A 19418-nucleotide genomic window follows, 5' to 3' on the forward strand; every position below is an offset into this window, starting at 1 on the left:
CTGTTTTATTTTTGGTGAATAAATTACCTATAAAATAAGTCATATAGATAAAACATTGACTACTTGTTATTTTCTTTGACTATTAATGTCACCCTAATAGAGTTATATTCGAATATTAGCATAATATTCGTATATTAAACTAGTGGTTTGATATAACGGAACTTATGCTGTTTATTTGAAAGTTCGAATCTCCGCTGTCTTATCGCTGCGTATGCAAATTGTAGCCATCAGTGATGCAGCATCGCGAGTGGGATTGCCAAACGTGGTCGGAAAACTTGAAGAACCGCAGTGGCGCTCATGCTAATGATCGTCAAATCGATAATACTTTCTAGATTTTTTAAATAACGAATCCTTGAGATAAATTTAGTCGATATCTCTTTTTTAATTTCACGGAAAGCTATTGCAGGGTATAACGTCAAATTTCACGTTTTCAAATAGCTCTGCAATTATAAAGACCTTCCAGTTTTTCTCTTATTTCGTGGCGTATGAAAGCCTCCTGCATAGAGAGACCATTAAATATATTTGACAAAAAGTCTCTTGGAAGATTCAAAGGAGGATTCGACTGGAAGACCAAGGGCGTGTTGTGAATTCTCTACCGCTTTTCTATCGTAAACCGAGGGGAATCAAGCGAACACGGTAAGTCGCCGGCAGTTCCGCCGGGTCGGTAAGATAGATGACTCCGGGTTATTTAGAATGGATTAATTTGAGCATCCTGTTAATTTAGCCTATCGCATCAATCTTGAATGACCTCGGGGCCTCGGCCATCGCCATTCTCTCTCGCGCCGTATTACGAGAATTGCAACTTTTGGTGGGCGCCAACATCGCGCGCCTTTCTTCGAAAATGAAGATCGATCGATTTCAAGCACAGGTTGGCGGTTCCGGGAGGGAAACCCGGGGCCCTCGAGACCCTCCGCCTGACAGCTGATACCTCGTTATCATAATCGTGGATGATAGCGTACGTGTTATATGCTGGGGTTAAATTCCAGCTATACGCGGTATTCGGAGATATGTTGCCTATTTATGGCAAATTAGAGATTATTCGTAATCGGAGGAATCCAGGAAACAATCTGTGAAAAGCAGAGATCGCATTTAATTTCTCATGAATTTCATATGTGAAATTCAATGCCCTCGAATCGATCGATATCTTCAGATTAGAACTTGCTGATTAACAAACTTATATATATATTTATATATATTTTTAAAGATTTCTTTTGCATTGAGAGAAAAAAATGGTTGAAGTTACTACAATTTCACTATAATTTTTAATTATTTTTGGTGCCAACTATATTCTTACCTATAGTTATTTTAACAATGCGAATATTATAGCTGATTCCATACTACATTATTGCTGCCATAACTTTAACATGCATTTATTCAACCATGATATGGTTTTATACACTACAATCTGTGATTTATGTATACTAAATCGTACTATAAATTATATAAATATGATAAAAATAAATAATTAAAAATTATTATAGCAATAATAACTATAAAAATAAGAACTTCAACCATAATTATTTTACTATACAATTATAGTCGCAAATATCAATTACTTTTGTTGTCGATTATAAAAATAGAGTCTTTCTCGTTTATCAATTACTTTTCTCTCAGTGCGGTATAGTATAAATAAGTGCTATAGTTAGACCGCGAGTCAAAATTAATAAAATAAATCATGAAGCAACATCTTTACGTTTATAATTATCCCGCTATATAATATATATATCAGAAGACTTTTTTATATAAAGAAGTATATATGAAGCAAAAGAGAGAATTCTGATGATTTAATTGAACGAAATTGGCTCGTCCTGCCTGGTCGAGTCGGATAACCGATGGAGTAATTTTTCTTTTCTTCATGGTTCAGCCCCCCTCATCCCTGGTGCATTACCAGAATGGATCCCGGTACATTAGTTATTGGGAGTGATATATCTACTGCTGTGTGCCATTTAATTTCGGACTCGCAGCTCGGAGCGCCGCGCCGCGCCGGGGTAGTGCATGGCCTTTTGAGCGCGGTAAGTGTTCCGTAAGGAAATTAATCAGCGAATCTATCGTGCCCGAGGGGGCACGGATAAATACAAACTCGAATCCGCGCCAGTTTTGTTTTGCGACGCTTGCGGGGTATCTCAGCTCCTACTCGCGCGCGCGCGACTTGGTAGCTGCCGATTCGCAAAGTTGTCGAAGTAGCAAAGTTACCTTTCAGTACGCTGCTGATATTAAAAGCATGTATATGTATATAATAACACATACACTCGAAAGTTTCAAGAACTTCGGAAATCCGGGGCTAAACCGGAATTACATTGCATACCTATCTGAAGCCTCCGCGAGCGGAATCGCAATATCGGCAGATTAAATGCATTTGTTATACAACTTTTATGATATCTGCATAATGCATTGCAGTTCGCAGTGACATGCCGATAAGCTTCCTTGATTCGACGTCGAAGCACAGAATCGAAATTATGGCAAAATGCTTGGCACAATTATTGGCTTTCTCTATTTTTGATCTCAAAGCATTAAAAACGCGAATAGATGTTTTGTTTTCAACTCTCAACTAAATGAATAGAATATTTTGCCTTATTTCTTGGGATAAAATTATACACATAATCGCTTCGCAATTTCATTTTTCACAACATTGATTGAAATAATTTTAACACTGCATAATCGAATATTACTACTCTATAAATCTTATATTAAACGTCGCTATTTATTTTATACGTTGTTCGTTGAATTTTATCTTATAGATATAATTTTGCGACCAACATCGTTTGTATCGGAGATACAATAAACGTCGAACCCACTTTATTGATAATCGATTCATTGCTTTATCAGCAAACAATTCTCTAAAGCGCAACGTTGTATATTACCAGCGATGCCTATGCACGTTCCGTAATACAGCGATATTCAAGCGCAGCTTATAATTTCGTCGAAACTTCTTTGCATAAGACGAGGAGAGGGAGGGGGATGAGGGAGGAAACAGGGCGCTATTTTACAGGGCAATTTTCGTGGAGCACGCATGCACAAATTTTCTCGCGCCGGTGTAGCATCGTTCTAAGTTATCTATCTTGCAAAACGCGATGAAAGTTTCAACGGCGCAATTTAAAGTTGGCCTATCGCGACAAGCTGCGCGCTCTTCGCCGCGAGGAGTCCCCTTATATTCCAGCAAACTCGAAGCGTATCTATTTCAGGCTGTTTATCTATTCAATGCTAACTTCTTCAACACGTTGTTACTGTTAACGTTACACGCAGCATTAGCACGTCACTATATCAAGAGACACGGTAGTGTCTCGCGCCAAGTACACGCGGAGCGAGACCGACCGTGACTCTTTTACGCGACGCGACGGGTTGCGAGTACCCGAGATGTTGAGATCTCGATAACGAGTGAACGGATCAAGTTCTAAGTAGGTTTGATCGATAGCTTGGGGTCCAATTAGGGGGGGGTTTCTCTCATAATATTCCGCTACGTGCCTTACGAGCGGAGATATTGCGACGCAAAGTCCAAATGTGAAAATTTATTTTTAAGATACTCCTCCTCCTCCTAACGCCGCGATCTATCAGAGAAACGTCACTTTCACTTTTTCGACGCTGGCGGCGCAGGTATCGCCAGTTTCGATATCGCGCGCGTATTTCGAAATTAGGTCGATAGACTTATCGGTCAGAGGAAGATTTCTATTTAGGTAAATTAGGTATATATATAATAAATATTGAGTCAACGGAAAAGAAGGTTCTCTACGCTTGGCAGAAAGTGCCGCTAGGGAATTTTTAAGTCGATTCTTATGAATCAAGCTTGAATTTGATGTCTATGTATCCCAGGTTGCCGATGACGAGGTCCAGATAGTGCGCTTTATAGTTTTCGGTGTCCAGGTGTAATAATACGTTGAATTCGATGTCTACGTGTCCCAGGTTGCCGATGACGAGGTCCACATAGTGCGCTCCGTAGTTTTTGGTGTCTACGTGTATTAATATCTTGAATTCGATGTCTACGTGTCCCAGGTTGCCGATGACGAGGTCCACACAGTGCGCTCCGTAGTTTTCGGTGTCTACGTGTATTAATACCTTGAATTCGATGTCCACGTGTCTCAGGTTGCCGATGACGGGATCCAGATAATGCGCTTCATAGATTTCGGTGTCCAGGTGTAATAATACGTTGAATTCGATGTCTACGTGTCCCAGGTTGCCGATGACGGGATCCAGATAAGGCGCTTCATAGTTTCCGGTGTCCAGGTGTAATCGTACGTTGAATTTGATGTCTACGTGTCCCAGGTTGCCGATGACGAGGTCCACATAGTGCGCTTCATAGTTTTCGGTGTCCAGGTGTAATAATACGTTGAATGCGATGTCTACGTGTCCCAGGTTGCCGATGACGAGGTCCACACAGTGCGCTCCGTAGTTTTCGGTGTCTACGTGTATTAATACCCTGAATTCGATGTTCACGTATCCCAGGTTGCCGATGACAAGGTCCACATAGTGCGCTCCGTAGTTTTCGGTGTCTACGTGTATTAATATTTTGAATTCGATGTCCACGTATCCCAGGTTGCCGATGACGGGATCCAGATAGTGCGCTTCATAGTTTCCGGTGTCCAGGTGTAATCGTACGTTGAATTTGATGTCTAGGTGTCCCAGGTTGCCGATGACAAGGTCCACATAGTGCGTTTCGTAGTTTTCGGTGTCCAGGTGTAATAATACGTTGAATTCGATGTCTACGTGTCCCAGGTTGCCGATGACGAGGTCCACATAGTGCGCTCCGTAGTTTTCGGTGTCTACGTGTATTAATATCTTGAATTCGATGTCCACGTGTCCCAGGTTGCCGATGACGGGATCCAGATAATGCGCTTCATAGTTTTCGGTGTCCAGGTGTAATCGTACGTTGAATTCGATGTCTAGGTGTCCCAGGTTGCCGATGACGAGGTCCACATAGTGCGCTCCGTAGTTTTCGGTGTCTACGTGTATTAATACCTTGAATTCGATGTCCACGTGTCCCAGGTTGCCGATGACGAGGTCCACATAGTGCGCTCCGTAGTTTTCGGTGTCTACGTGTATTAATACCTTGAATTCGATGTTCACGTATCCCAGGTTGCCGATGACAAGGTCCACATAGTGCGCTTCGTAGTTTTCGGTGTCCAGGTGTAATAATATGTTGAATTCAATGTTTAGGTGTCCCAGGTTGCCGATGACAAGGTCCACATATTGCGCTCCGTAGTTTTCGGTGTCTACGTGTAATAATACCTTGAAATTGATTTCTAGGTGTCCCAGGTTGCTGATGACGAGGTCCACATAGTGCGCTTCATAGTTTTTGGTGTCTAGGTGTATTAATAACTTTAAATCTGAATATGTGCGTTCAGCCGATATTCCGCTAACTTAGCAATCGTGAGCAGTTGCTCGTTTTTGCTCGTTTCCTCTCTTTTTAATCCAGTAAGTCAAAAAAAGGAAACGAGCGAAGACGTGCGACTGCTCACGATTGCTAGGCTAGCAAAGTATCGGCTAAACGCACCCAATGTAGGACACGTAGATATCGAATTCGAAATATTAATACATGTAGACACCGAAAACTACGAAGCGCACTATGTGGACCTCGTCATCGGCAACTTGGAACACGTGGCCATCGAATTCAAGGTATTAATACACCTGGACACCGAAAACTATAGAGCGCGCTATGTGGACCTCGTCATCGGCAACCTGGGACACCTAAACATTGAATTCAAGCTTGATTCATAAAAATCGACTTAAAATTTCCCTAGCGGCAGAATTAAAATTATGTCATGACATAATAAAAATCGCTGAATTAAAATTATGTCTAGACACAATAAAAATTGGACAAAAATTATGTTTAGACATAATAAAAATTGGATGAATTAAAATTATGTCGGACGTAAAAATAATTATCAAAAATATCGATACCTGAAGATATCGGTACATATACAGTTGCGAACAACATTCAGTAAGACACGCAAATAAAAATAAATAAAGAATTTTACAGTTAACGACTTATTAACATTAATCATGCTTTATTGCGATTATGTTTTATGTTGAAATTGAAAAATATATACAAGGTGTACAACTAAAAGGGTTACAAATTATTATTTTTAAAAAACTGAGCAAAATATTAAATTGTTGTTTTCTTTAGAAATAATAGTCCGTAACACTTTTAGCTTCATACCTTGTATTATATACGGTTTATGAGATTATAAGATATATTGTTTATAAGATTAAGATGCGTAACACTACAAAAAGGCGTGATATCCGTACAAAATTACCTTTTTAAAAAAAAGGTAAAATGAGCGCCAAGTACACGCATAATAGTGTATATGTATTATGTTGTTACCCTGTTATGTTGTTACCTCGAAAAAAACAAAGTGGTAGTATTATACCTCCAAATAGCTTTATCCTGTACATACTGTTTATACAATGCGTAATATACTACAAAAAGGCGTGATATCCACACAAAATTACCTTTTTTAAAAAAAGGTAAAAAAAGGCGCCAAGTACACGTATAGTAGTGTATATGTTGTTACCTAAAAAAAAAAGAAAGTGGTAGTATTATACCTCGAAAAAACCTAAGTAACAAGTGGTAGATCTTTATATCTCGAAAAATCTCGAAAAAATCTAAGCAGTAGTATCTTTATTTCCGAAAAATTATAACCCAAGTGATACACGTCACAAAATTATGTCACCTTATCAAAAAGAAGAGTCGCGCTTCAAGTGATCTATTACAATTACAAAAAAGAAATGATATCTCTTTAAGTTAGAGCGCCAATTACAGAGAGAACATGTATATTGCCTCAAAAAATAATTGTTGCACTACATTGAAAAATCTTTACATTGTGTCAATTAGAAAAGAATGTATAATAACAATTTTATAAGATTAAAAAATTTTATTTAAATTTAACAAGGGAATACAAGATATTTAAATACAAAGTTATTTACATGTGTATTTTTTAATGGCCACAAAGAATTACAGAAGTAACAGTACAAAATAAAAATATTTTATTAAAATACATAAATTTTTCTTGTAAAAAAACTTGGCGCTGCTAGACCTTTTAAATAAATAAGGACAACAATAAATAAAAATAATTCAGAGAAGAATACAATGGGAGTAATATTAAATGATTATCATAGTGGATGTGGGAGTGAGTGATATGGGTGTGCGTGACTACGCGGACGGCGGATAATGCGGCTTATAATTAAGTATAGAATAAGTTTATTTATTTATTTAAAATTTCGAGGTCTAGCAGCGCCAAGTTTTTTTACAAGAAAAATTTATGTATTTTAATAAAATATTTTTATTTTGTACTGTTACTTCTGTAATTCTTTGTGGCCATTAAAAAATACACATGTAAATAACTTTGTATTTAAATATCTTGTATTCCCTTGTTAAATTTAAATAAAATTTTTTAATCTTATAAAATTGTTATTATACATTCTTTTCTAATTGACACAATGTAAAGATTTTTCAATGTAGTGCAACAATTATTTTTTGAGGCAATATACATGTTCTCTCTGTAATTGGCGCTCTAACTTAAAGAGATATCATTTCTTTTTTGTAATTGTAATAGATCACTTGAAGCGCGACTTTTCTTTTTGATAAGGTGACATAATTTTGTGACGTGTATCACTTGGGTTATAATTTTTCGGAAATAAAGATACTACTGCTTAGATTTTTTCGAGATTTTTCGAGATATAAAGATCTACCACTTGTTACTTAGGTTTTTTCGAGGTATAATACTACCACTTTCTTTTTTTTTAGGTAACAACATATACACTACTATACGTGTACTTGGCGCCTTTTTTTACCTTTTTTTAAAATGTATACATACGGCATTAATCGATCGCGTACGATGCAGGTACGCGCAAGAAATTCCCACAATTTTCATTTAATGAAGGAAGAAGAGAATAATTTGCAAAGTCAGAGTATCTTCCTCAAAAAAATTTTTTATATATCGCATCTCGAGAAGAATACCGTCAACTCAAAAAATTTTATTAAGAAAAAATAGGGGACCGTTATGATATATAATCAAATTAGAATAAACAGCCATTTTACGGCCCGAGCTTGAATCTTAGTAGCCTAATACTATTTCCGTGTGAAAAGAATTTCGATTTTGAGTTAAGTCCATAAGAAGTAATGCCTAAGATGTTCCCTACATGCTATAATGGTATTACTATGTGCGAAATTTGCCGCACTAAAATAAAAGTTCGTTATTCTTTTAAACTTATGTTTTGCAATCGCTGGATGAATAGTGCCACTAGTAAATTAATACAGTGAGTACGCAGCACTTTTACTGGAACAACGTCACAACTAGAAAATATTTTGACTTGTGACCGTCTTCTACTTACGAGGTAAATAAATTTTCTCCAGCAAATTCACTTGGCAGCAATTTTTCAAAAACAACTGAGAATGAGATTCTATAAGAATGACAGACATTAAGGAGGTTCGATGGCTTCATCGGAGAGAGTAGTGGGACGCGGGAATTCTGGAAACAGCGCACTAGCGTTTGAAGTAGTGGGAATGAAGGGGATTGCTCTGATTGGTCGCCGCGTGCGTATAATGCGTGCTGCTGTTCACGTCGTTCACGACCGTGGCAGTCTAGCAGACGAAAAATCAAGCAATTTATGCTTTAATAATTAATTTTTCTACGAAATGTGCGGTAACCTTCCCCTTTCTTTCGCTCATTTGTTTGTAAATTATTAAGTTACATGTGCATATTTTTCTTTCTTTATCATTTGCATTTTTTCTTGCACTTATTTCATTTTGAAGGTATATGCAATATATCATTTCCCATAAAAACCTATGTTAAAAATGCAGCCAGTTTCATGAAATTTTAATATGTTGTTTTGGAATGCAAAATAAAATTATGTGAATTTTTTGGGAATTTTTTACCGTCCCGTTTTGAAAAAAATCTAATCCAAAAATTGTACTTTTTAAGTTTTTGGAGTAGATTTTTTTCAAAACGGGACGGTGAAAAATTTCTAAAAAATTCACATAATTCTATTTTGCATTCCAGAACAACATATTAAAATTTCATGAAACTCTCTGCATTTTTTTGTAGCCATCAAACCTCTTTAACTCTTTTATAAAAAAAAGACACTATCTCTTTTAAAACGTCTTTCTCTCAGCGAAACTACAAAAAAGCTCTAGTAAATAACAGAAAAAAAATCAAAATCTGCCGCTGCCCATTTAGAACTACCACCGGAGTACTTCAAAAGTTAATTATAGAAGATGAAAAGAAAGGTGATATTTTCGAGAACTTCTCAAAGACAATCATATTCCAAAATTTTATCGTATTTTTTACGAATCTATTTTTTTATAGTAATAATTACTATATTTTTTCGGACGTTGTTTAAGTTTTATATAGTTTATTAATGCTTTATTAGTTTGTTACATTTGCACTTATTTTATAATATATTGATTATCTCTTTAAAAGTGTAATTTATTTAATATTCTTCCTACTTTTTTTTTTTTTAAAGCAATATAAGTTTAATAAATACATAATTATTGATGCAAGAACAAAAACCCTATCAAGGGGTGCTGGAAGTCTTGATCGAGGATTTCTTTCAGAATCAGACCTCTTCAAGAAACGGAATAAGTTTTGTTCTAACAATATATCGTAATTGTAATTGCGTTACTTAGTTATTTCACAGTTAAAAAAAATTGAATTAAATTTTCGTTTCCCCTCTCTCCTGCAAATTGTGAATTGTTGAGTTGTGACAATATTCTTCTCGGGGTGCGATATGTACATCTTAACATTTAAAAAAACGCTTAAAGTTACGGCCGATCTTAATTTCGACGAGAGTAAATGTAGCGTTAAAAATACAAGTAATGAGGACGTAAAACCTGTTCGGAAGGATGTAAAACAACGTGATGACGCGCGACTTTTTTTTCATGGCGTATCGCAACGAGGGATCGTATGAAAAGCTTTAACTTTCCTCCGCCATCCTGCCGGAGCTGTCATTACAACGTTACAGCCTCGTAATCGCGTCTTTAATGCCTCGATCTCGAGTTTCATTATATAGTTTAATTATGCACGAACGACACAGACACGGGCGCCAATAAAAAGGGCCTAGCGGACGAGATGAGATCCTGCCGGAGAACGACTATGAAAATTTAGCATAAAACGCTCGCATGAGAGCAGTTTTACGTGCTCGGACAGCTTGGAGAACGTTGCTGTCAGGCGCCCGAGTCAAAACCGAGATTCACGAAAGATTAGATAGCGACTTTATAATAATCTAATTGATTAACCGTCCTCTAATCGACTGCTATATTTAAAATGATTTAATTGCAAAGTTCTTGCGGTATGAAAACATCAACAGTAATCTTTTATTCTTATATAAACAAAAAAAAATGATATAAAAATAAAATAACAAACGTATATACAAAGTTGTATCTGTAATATTTCAATAATAAAATTTAAAAAATTAAAATAAATTTCTTATTATAAAACAAAAGCTATCTAACGTCATGTTTTATAAATACAATCACCAAATTAGGTAAAATGAAATTCTTTATTAAGCGTGCGCAAGTTAAAATAGGCCAAGTTAAAATGTCTTATAACGTATGCACATAGGAAACTCTGCGCGGAAGCCCTTTGGGAGGTAATTTTTCTAGTTCTATCGCTAATTTAAAAGGCGCGATAACTTTTACATTAAATATTTCAAGATCGCGGCTTCGCGAAAGCAAGTTATTTCGATCCAGAGAGGCCTAAAGTAATTATCACATTACCGCGAGCGCGGTGATCGATGGGATCTATTTCCCAGTTTTTCGCGCTTCTATACATCACAAGTTTACTTTAAATTATCCTCCCCATTAATTTCTAAAATTGAACCTTCCCGCCGGCCGTTTCTGTTTCCCGGGACTTCAACGAAAGTGCCGCGGCGGCGGCGGCCAATGTTGCCGCGGTATTGTCAGAACAATCTACGTTACAGACGGATATCAGAAATTCTTTCGATAAAGTATCGAGTATCGTTATTGCTTCGGATGGTATCGGAAATCTCTGGGAAGCTCAGGTATATTCCCCCTTCCCTTCCCCGTTCCCGTTTCCGCAAGCTCTGATGGACGTTTCGCGGATTCTTTCCATGAAACCATTATCCGCCCGGGGGTGGCCCCACGTGTATCCATCCACGTGTACACGTAACGATTGCTCGTTTACGTTATATATAGCCGCAATTGCACTTAGCGCGCCCCGGAAACGTCTGTTGCGAAATAACCGGAGGGTGGGATGGGGTGGTTTTTCTGGAGAGTCCCGATAATATTTGTCGGTCCGTTTGACAGCCTCCGTCGGAGAGATACGAGGATTCCGCGCCGCCTTTTGTGCGCTCCATTGCGTTTGCGATTTGTTACCGCCCGTTCGATAATAGTTTAAATTGATTGAAAAACGTTTTGATCGAATATCGCATCGCGTGTGTAAACGCTGAACGATCGCGTTTTATCGCGAAAAAGCCGCGAGGTACGTCAAGCGGAAACGCACATATTATGCCGATTCATTACGCGACCGTTACATCTTATTCAATGTCACGAATACGACATGCCGGTTTGACCATTTCTTTTTCACCTATACGATGTTAAACAGTCATTAAGCCTACATTTCGCTAAAATAAAGCTCCCTTGAATTTGAACTAAGAAGAATAAAGTTTTGTTATCATTTTGTCCCCTGAGAAGTAAATGACAGGAGACAAGAACTTCGGAAGTCTTATTGGCATTTTTTACCGAGAAAAAAATTTTCTTTAGTACTTGCAACGTCGCCGAAATGTCACGTAAGACTTTACCTTTTCTTTTAACAAAAAAAAAATTAATCTACAATTCAAAATTAAAATAATACGATATACGATTAGTCACATCGAGATTTTGTTTTCATTACTAAATTCTCGAAAATTATATTGTTGGTTTTATTGTTGGTCACGTATCTGTTCTTGGACGTAAGATAGATAGGTTCAGTTATTAATTTACCCTCAGTAAATTAAGAAATTTACTGTGTTATATCGACTTTTGTTGTACCAGATTCGGAAGATGAATTAAGACGTGACAGCTGCATGACATAATTCCTTTCGGACAATAACGCCAAAAACTTCTCACCGTAGGGGAAAAGCTCGAACGGTTGTTAGCGGTCGGGGGATTAAACCGGAATATCCTCTTGCCTGATGCGCCAGGCAGAATCGTCAGGGTGTTTGAAGGCTGATGAGCGAAGGCGTCCGATTTGCCGAGGGAGGCAATCCCTCGAACTTTCAAGCGGTTTAGTCTAAATCTTAAACAGCACAAGCACCGGACGGTGTACGGCCTCCGCCTCTGGCGCAGCGAAGGTGTGCTAAGAGCTTTATAAAAGTTAAAATTGAAACGGCGAGAGTTTCTCTCCCCGTTTTCGGCCCGCGGTAACACGGGAACGTCGCGTATGAACCTTCCCTTCACGCTCAGCATTATCCCATTGCAATTCAAGCCGCGGCGGAATAAATTGGATATATTGAATGCGAGAGCATTCGCAGCGCTTGTTTCTCTCCGGCACGCTCCCGTCGTACTTGTATGTGAATAATTCGCGCGTTAAGGCGCATATCGCGGCTCTTGCAATTCGCAATGAAATTAAAGCAAAACGTACGCATCTATCGATATACGATCGCTAAGAATTAAAAAATAAATAAATAAATAAACGTAAAGAGTTTAAAATGCAGAGAATTTTTCAAAAATGAGATATCGTCAACATCGTCGGGATTGCTAAATTTAATATGCAAATTCCTAAAAAATTTATTATTACTTTTACCTTTTCAGCGTTTAAACCGCGTAAAAGGATAGAGTTTGGGTAATTTGAAATACGTGGACAAATTGAACCATCGCAATATCTAGCCTATCAAGTGTGTTACAACTTAGCGAACAACAGCGAAATTACTAGCTAGTAAAAAATATTTGGCATTACAGCTCAGCGAAAACAAAGTTCAGTTGTCTTTAATAGTTTTCAAGTTATCTTAAAAAAAACTGAGAGTGGTCCAAATTACCCCAACTTAACTTCTACGATCAAATACCATGCAGAAACGTGACAGAAGCTTCAGATCTTTTGTCTTTTTCGTAGTTTTTACTTATTATATTTGTATATAAAAGAATTTGATTTATGTAAAAGTTGAAAATTGAAGAAAGAAAACACGCGCGAAGTTGGATGGCGAGAAACAGAGGCAAATCCTGCGAGACACATCGCCGGGGTTCAGGGTTAACGAGTGTGCGACGCGACGACTAGAATAATAAGGACGGTTAATAGAACGGGCGTAACCGCCCCTCGGTGTTTATCTCCAGGGTACAGTAACGTTTCCATTTGGTCCCCGCTATCCGACCGGCGGAGTTTTCGGAGGCAGCTCACGAAACGTTTCCCGGCCTTCTGCGGTTGTAGCCTGTCCACGCGAACTGTTCGCGCCGGGGAACGGTAGACGCGTCCCGAACTAATTCGGGTGGCATCCCTTGTTCGCGGGGACGCGGTAGACGGTCGGTGATCCCGGCGCGTTTAACGCGCTTAATATCCCACGATTTCAGCCTCGCGCCGGGCGGCGTCTCCGGCGATTAACGCATGTCGCTACGATTACTTAGCCCGACGGCAACGAACCGCAGAGTTCTCTCGCACATTATTCCTCCCGGGAGCCCGGAACGCCGCGCCGCGCCGCGGTCACAGGTTCGGTCGATCAAGCATAGTTATATATGATACAGAAACTAACTGCGCAAACGAGGTTTTTGGCCGAAACCGAATTAACTGCGGTTCGCAGTCTAGTTAACAAAAATTTGCATTTGGTCAACGTTCAGCTTGTTTAGCTCGCAATCGCGCGAACTCTAGACGCAATTTAGCCGGATCCTGATCTTCTTAGACCGCCAACTGTGGACTTGGAAATTTTACTTCCATCGAACTCGATGATGCCTTTTAATTGACTCGAACGTCTGCGGGATCGTGGAACATTGATCGTTCACGCTTCGAGATACTAATCCGACGATACATTGCATCTATACCGATACATTCCGGCACATGTGAGAGTGCAATCGTATTGCGGATTCTGCGCATTGATTACGCCGTTATGTCGTCCGCAGGCCGCAAACGCCACGCCACTGAATAACTCCTGAACGCCGTTCTCTGTTTACACCGTCCTAATGATTAATTCATGCGTGTTCACCCCGGATGCGGCCCGCGTTCGTTGAAGGCCCGACTTCTTGCATGTGCGAGTACGAACGACGTGCAACGGAATGACTTCGCTAAATTCATTGAGCGGTGCGGTCGCTTAATGGCGGAAACTGGGAAGCGAGCGTACCTCTTATCATTTAATCGGGGCCACTCCGCGTGTTGCGGATGTTTCAACGTTGCAACAAAATTTTGGGATGCGGAAGATATTTCCGTGATATTAATGAGAGATTTGAATCTTTGGTTGGTTAATCGCACACTGTCGTGATTCTTTATACAATACACAATTAATTTTTTACACTTATTTATAAATTTTTTTAATAGAATTATTATAAGTATAATACAAGATAATTATATTTTTAGGAAATTTTTAAAAAATAAAACTATTAACCAAAGATTGCTTAAATTATAATTATATTTAATTTATAATTACATGAAACAGCTGGTAAAAAATGAAAGTTTAAACTGCTTCAATTAAAAATATTACCAAATTAAAGATTTTTACATCATTTTTACAACGATTAGAGCTCGCTCGCATCCTCCGTTCCCTTCAATCGCAAATTACTACGAATTTTCAGTCTCCCCGGCGTAACGAGACGAAACTCTAGACGACGTCATTAACGCCCGATCGAAGAAATTTTTCAGCGAGATGAAAAGTGGATCGTCTTCCGATGGTCTTTCTGGGGAAGCGCTGCAAAGAAACGCGCGCGGCGGGAAGTCGTCGTCCGACGGCAACGGCAACGTCCCCGAATTTCTGATCGCGAGATCCGAACGGTAAATTCGATTCCCACTTCGGCCACTTTCATCGAGCGTTTAATCGACCGGCGCGGATTTCAAGACGCGGAAAAAGCGATTCGAAATTTGCGCGCGACGACAACGCGGGCGAGCTCCCTCGACGGAGATCTCGTTTAATTTATGAACGCGCAATTAAGTCAGCCGCTTCTTGCGAGGCGAGACGAGGTCATCGAGAGGGCTCGCCTATCACCCGATCCCATCCCACTTTCTTGTTCTAAAGCCACGACGACATCACGCAACTTCCCAGCTCCGGTACACCGCCGCCGCCGTCGCGGGGAGTTCTGCTTTCACTTCGCAAATTACTTCCGAGCCATTTCGCACGCTCGCTATCTTTTCGAATGTCATCGGGATGAGCGGCTTGGAAGAGAGCGAGTATATATCATATTCGAGAATTCGTGCCACGAATAAAGTGCATATGCGCATACGCAACGGCAGTACTCTCGTTCGAGAAGTAGAGAGAGAAACAGTGTAAAATAAAAAAACTCACCTCTTTTTAGAGAGACTGGAGTTCTTAAAAGTTCTAAATTATAAATACGCACGTTTTTAGAATAAATTAACTAAACAAGTAAATATCTAGATTTGTTTTACAGAGATTTATATAAAAAATAAAGCAGATTGAAATAAATAACGCGGATAACGTAGGTATAAAATACGTCATCCTTTACAGGTAATATTCTTGAATTTATAACAATAATCTGCAAGTATCGTTATAGTCTATTTTAAACATAAATTTTATGATTTCTGTAATTTAATTAATTTTTTATTATAGCTAAATTTACTTAGATAGATAATTATTAGAGCGCTGACAGTTTATTTTTAAATTTAATATAATTTTAATTAAAGAGAGCTACAATTTTATAATAAATTTTCAATAAGTTTATATTTTAATGTAAATGCCTAATCAGTTATTATTTCGCAATTAAAATTTTAGGTGATATATATTAGGTAAATGACTGTGAATCAATATTCTCATTCCATTAAAATTATACGTTGGCAGCAAAATCGAATCCGCGTTTCTAATTCACAGCAAAAAGAGGCTGGAATCGCCGGAAAGTTTTCGAAGAAATGAAAACGCAATCTATTTGGTTCAATCGCTAATAGTAAATTATCGACATAGAAGTTTTAAGTAATTGGACTGATCTGGCATCTTGAAAGAACTTTCCTGTCGAAAAGCCTCGTATAATTATTTCGCTTATCCAGATATCTATTTCATTAACGCAACCTTATCCAACTCAAGATTCTCATTATCTGCATAATTCTCTTTCGCATTCATAGTAGCATGTTTTATTTTTAATATCGGCTACAAATTTTTACATTCGTACGCTATAAATAGATACATCAGTAAAACTAAAATCGATAACTTGTCAAAGTACGACGAAGTATCCGAAATAATCATTCAATTGTTGTAAAAGTCAAGTTTCTAAAAATAAAGATGACTTATATCGATACAGACTTAAAAAATCAGATAAAATCTGCGAAACAATTCGTTCAATTGTTTCAATTGTTCCAATCAAGTTTCCAAAAATCTAGAGAAATTTAGGAAAGTTTATACTTAATTAGCGGCGCAGGCGGTTTGTGGAATAGATTGCGTTTGTACTCACAGATACGAGTCCTCCCGATCCCAGGACACTATCTCCGTCACGACGAAATAGCCGGAGGTGAGGGCGGTGGTGGTCGGCCTGCCGCTGGTTGCATTCGTAACCAGCACAGCGTGTCGCCAATTGCTGCCGTTCTTCTGTTTCTGCGGTAATATCAGAAGGAACGACGTACCGTCCTCGCTGAATATAGGCGCTTCGAATTGCTCTACCCAGCCATTTTTCTCGCCATATGAGAACGCCTAGGAGCAATCAAACGTTTCTTCGGTCAGCAAATTGTATTCCGTCAATTTAATTAAGTCGTATCGCCGTTCATAAAAAAAAGGTCGCTGTTAAGATTCTCTCTTTCGCCGTCGCGTCGATGTGCTGGTATTCTCGAAAGATAATGTTGTACTTCTCGCGAAGATCCACGAGCCAAAGTTCAACAAAGCGTATAATTAATAAAGTGATCCGGTAAAAAAGAAACTCGTTCGCTTTTCTCCTTTTATAACGGATACAAAAAATGCACGAGTAGTCAAACATCGTAATTACGGCTTCTTGGAGCCGTTTTTACTTTCTTTGTACAGACATTTTAACGCGGCAGCTAATTCGCACGTTCAATGTAAAAAAAAGAGAAAAACATTGTTTCACGGAAGAATTATTTCTCGTAATACGAAGTTAATTTCACGTTTCTTAACGCGAGATTAAATTTATCGCAGAATTTTCTAACACGAAATCTTTACCGATACTTGAAATTTGTAACGCCCAAGTTCCTCGAGAAACAGTCGCGAAAGACTCGTACGAAACTGCGAATTAACCGAGCCGCGGACGAGCGCGCGCACTAATTAAAATACTATTGCCCAACTAAAGAAAAAGCGCTCGCCTAAATTAAGATTCGTGAAAGCTCGGGAAAAGAGAACGCGGGCTGCAGAAGGAGAGATAGAGAGAGAAAGCGAAGTTTTCGTAATGGGTATTAATACTATCAAACGAGTCCCCCCCTCTCCCGCTCGGATCTCGCGCAGTATCCGAAACCGGAAGATTGTCTCTCTCTTTCTCTCTCGCGTGCGCGTGCAAAAATGAAGAAATACTTACTGTCGTGCAATTTGGCAGCAGACTGTCGACGTCGCAGAGCTGGAAATACGCCCTATTCTGCACCCGGTTCATCCAGGTCGCGTATACGAGGCTGTCCGTGGGGAAGTCCACCGCCGACAGAATCCTCTCGGAAGTAGACAGCTCCGGCGGATGTTCGATCTCGACCAGAGTCACGTTACCCTGCACCACCATGTCGAGATCGACGCAAAATAATTTGACTGTTGGATTCGTTGTGCCGCTCTGGAACGGGAATAAGACGGATCTCTCGTGAAGATGGATCGACGTCGAATGGTAAAGTAGCAAAAGTAATGGACGGAAAAAAGTGCGCGTGTAACAATAAAGAAAAGTGTACGGTCCAATCGATCCGCTAAGTGGGACAGATGGACCGCGCGAAAATATTATTTGTATATAAAACACATTTCTATATTCGGTATAAAGGATAAAATTTTTTATCAATTAGAAGTTAATTTTGCTTTTGCTGCAAGAACAACTTTGGACGTATAAGATTATATAGAGCTATAGTTTCGCAAGGAAACGTAAAGATAATCAGGTGTATATTTACAAGAAACGCAATTTTCTTACGAAATGCGAAGTTGTTGTTTGCAAGGTTGTTTGCGTGAAAGTGTTTCAATGAAATTGGAAACATAAATCTTCGATTCTCCTGTCCGCCGTGGCTGTTCTTTCACTAATTACTCTAAATGCATCTGAAAATCCTATCATTTTAATACCGAAAGTTTTAATGGACAATCTTGTTTAATCCCCAAGATACGGAGCGCTGTAATTGTTGCTCGCGCAGTGTTTATTCGTTTGTTCGACTCGGCAATATTCCACTAATATTAATTTACCGACGTATATATAGAGCGGCTTCCTCGCTTCATCAAAAAGTAACGCGACGCTTTGGCTGTTTGCGCGCAGCTTAAGGATGACTCTTGATTACGTTTTAGTAAATTCAAGAAATTTCTTGTTTTCCATCCTAACTTTCTTGCGAGACAGTAGTAAGCGACGTTAATCACGTGAAAGACGTGAAAACTTCATTATTTGATAAGCGTTCTTTCTCTTTGGTAACGAAGCGAACTTAATATAATTAAATTTCCAGAATAAAGTTTTGTAAAAAATTCTAATTGAGTTATGTATACACGAGTTACGTAAATTGCATTGTGCAAGTTGCTTTCATATTCCGTTTCACGCATGTAACTCTCATTGAATGGTTAATTACACGCGTGAATTATCCGTTGATATCAGTCCACTTTTGCGAACTATACATAATTCAGTAAACTAAGCAAATTTACAATTTTATTGTCTATTATGTAGCAATTAAAAGAAAATTCATAACGTCATTTCAATAAAATGCCGGATTTTTGAAAGCGATGCAATTTCGCATATTCCTCGCACTTAATGCTTTTGTCGATATTATATAGTGGCATTTTCCAAAGGGCGAATTTGTGTCGCGAACGGCGAGCTATTTCGATTCAGCAGTAACAACCTATTTTCAAATCATAAAATAAAATTATTCGAATCGCTCGGTCATATATTTGCATTTTATTATAGTTTCAGGGGAATTTGACATTTTTGCGCAAATGTAAATATTTATAGAACAAACCCGTAAGTCTTTTTGCGATATATTTCCTCTTTGGCTGTGTGAAATGAATATTAATGACAATTTTATTTGCCGCGGAATAAAGCGAAATCGACGGAACTTAGGTAAATAAAATTTTACTGCATTTCTGTTAAAATATGTCTCGCTTAAAGCGCGAGCTTCGAAGCACAATGAAGTCGCGAGAAAGAAATCCAGATAAACGTACCCGGGAATGGCGGTTTGCGCGTCAAGCAAAAT

The 19418-nt window shown here is 38.6% G+C and overlaps 1 protein-coding gene across 4 annotated transcripts in view; it reads right to left on the reverse strand.

Annotated features, from left to right (window-relative positions):
- The window catches only part of LOC143907445 (venom dipeptidyl peptidase 4), a 432526-nt gene that overhangs the window by 27762 nt on the left and 385346 nt on the right, over positions 1-19418 (reverse strand). For all 4 annotated transcript variants that reach the window (XM_077424253.1, XM_077424255.1, XM_077424254.1 and 1 more), the window contains exons 8-9: positions 17585-17824; positions 16520-16755 (exon numbers count right to left, since the gene is read on the reverse strand). In XM_077424253.1, the coding sequence (XP_077280379.1) occupies positions 16520-16755; positions 17585-17824 (476 nt within the window). The remainder of the gene's footprint in view (positions 1-16519; positions 16756-17584; positions 17825-19418) is intronic.

The sequence above is a fragment of the Temnothorax americanus genome, unplaced genomic scaffold (genome assembly GCF_048541705.1).
Source record: "Temnothorax americanus isolate GAGA-0224 unplaced genomic scaffold, ASM4854170v1 Scaffold80, whole genome shotgun sequence".
NCBI classification, from domain to species: domain Eukaryota; kingdom Metazoa; phylum Arthropoda; class Insecta; order Hymenoptera; family Formicidae; genus Temnothorax; species Temnothorax americanus.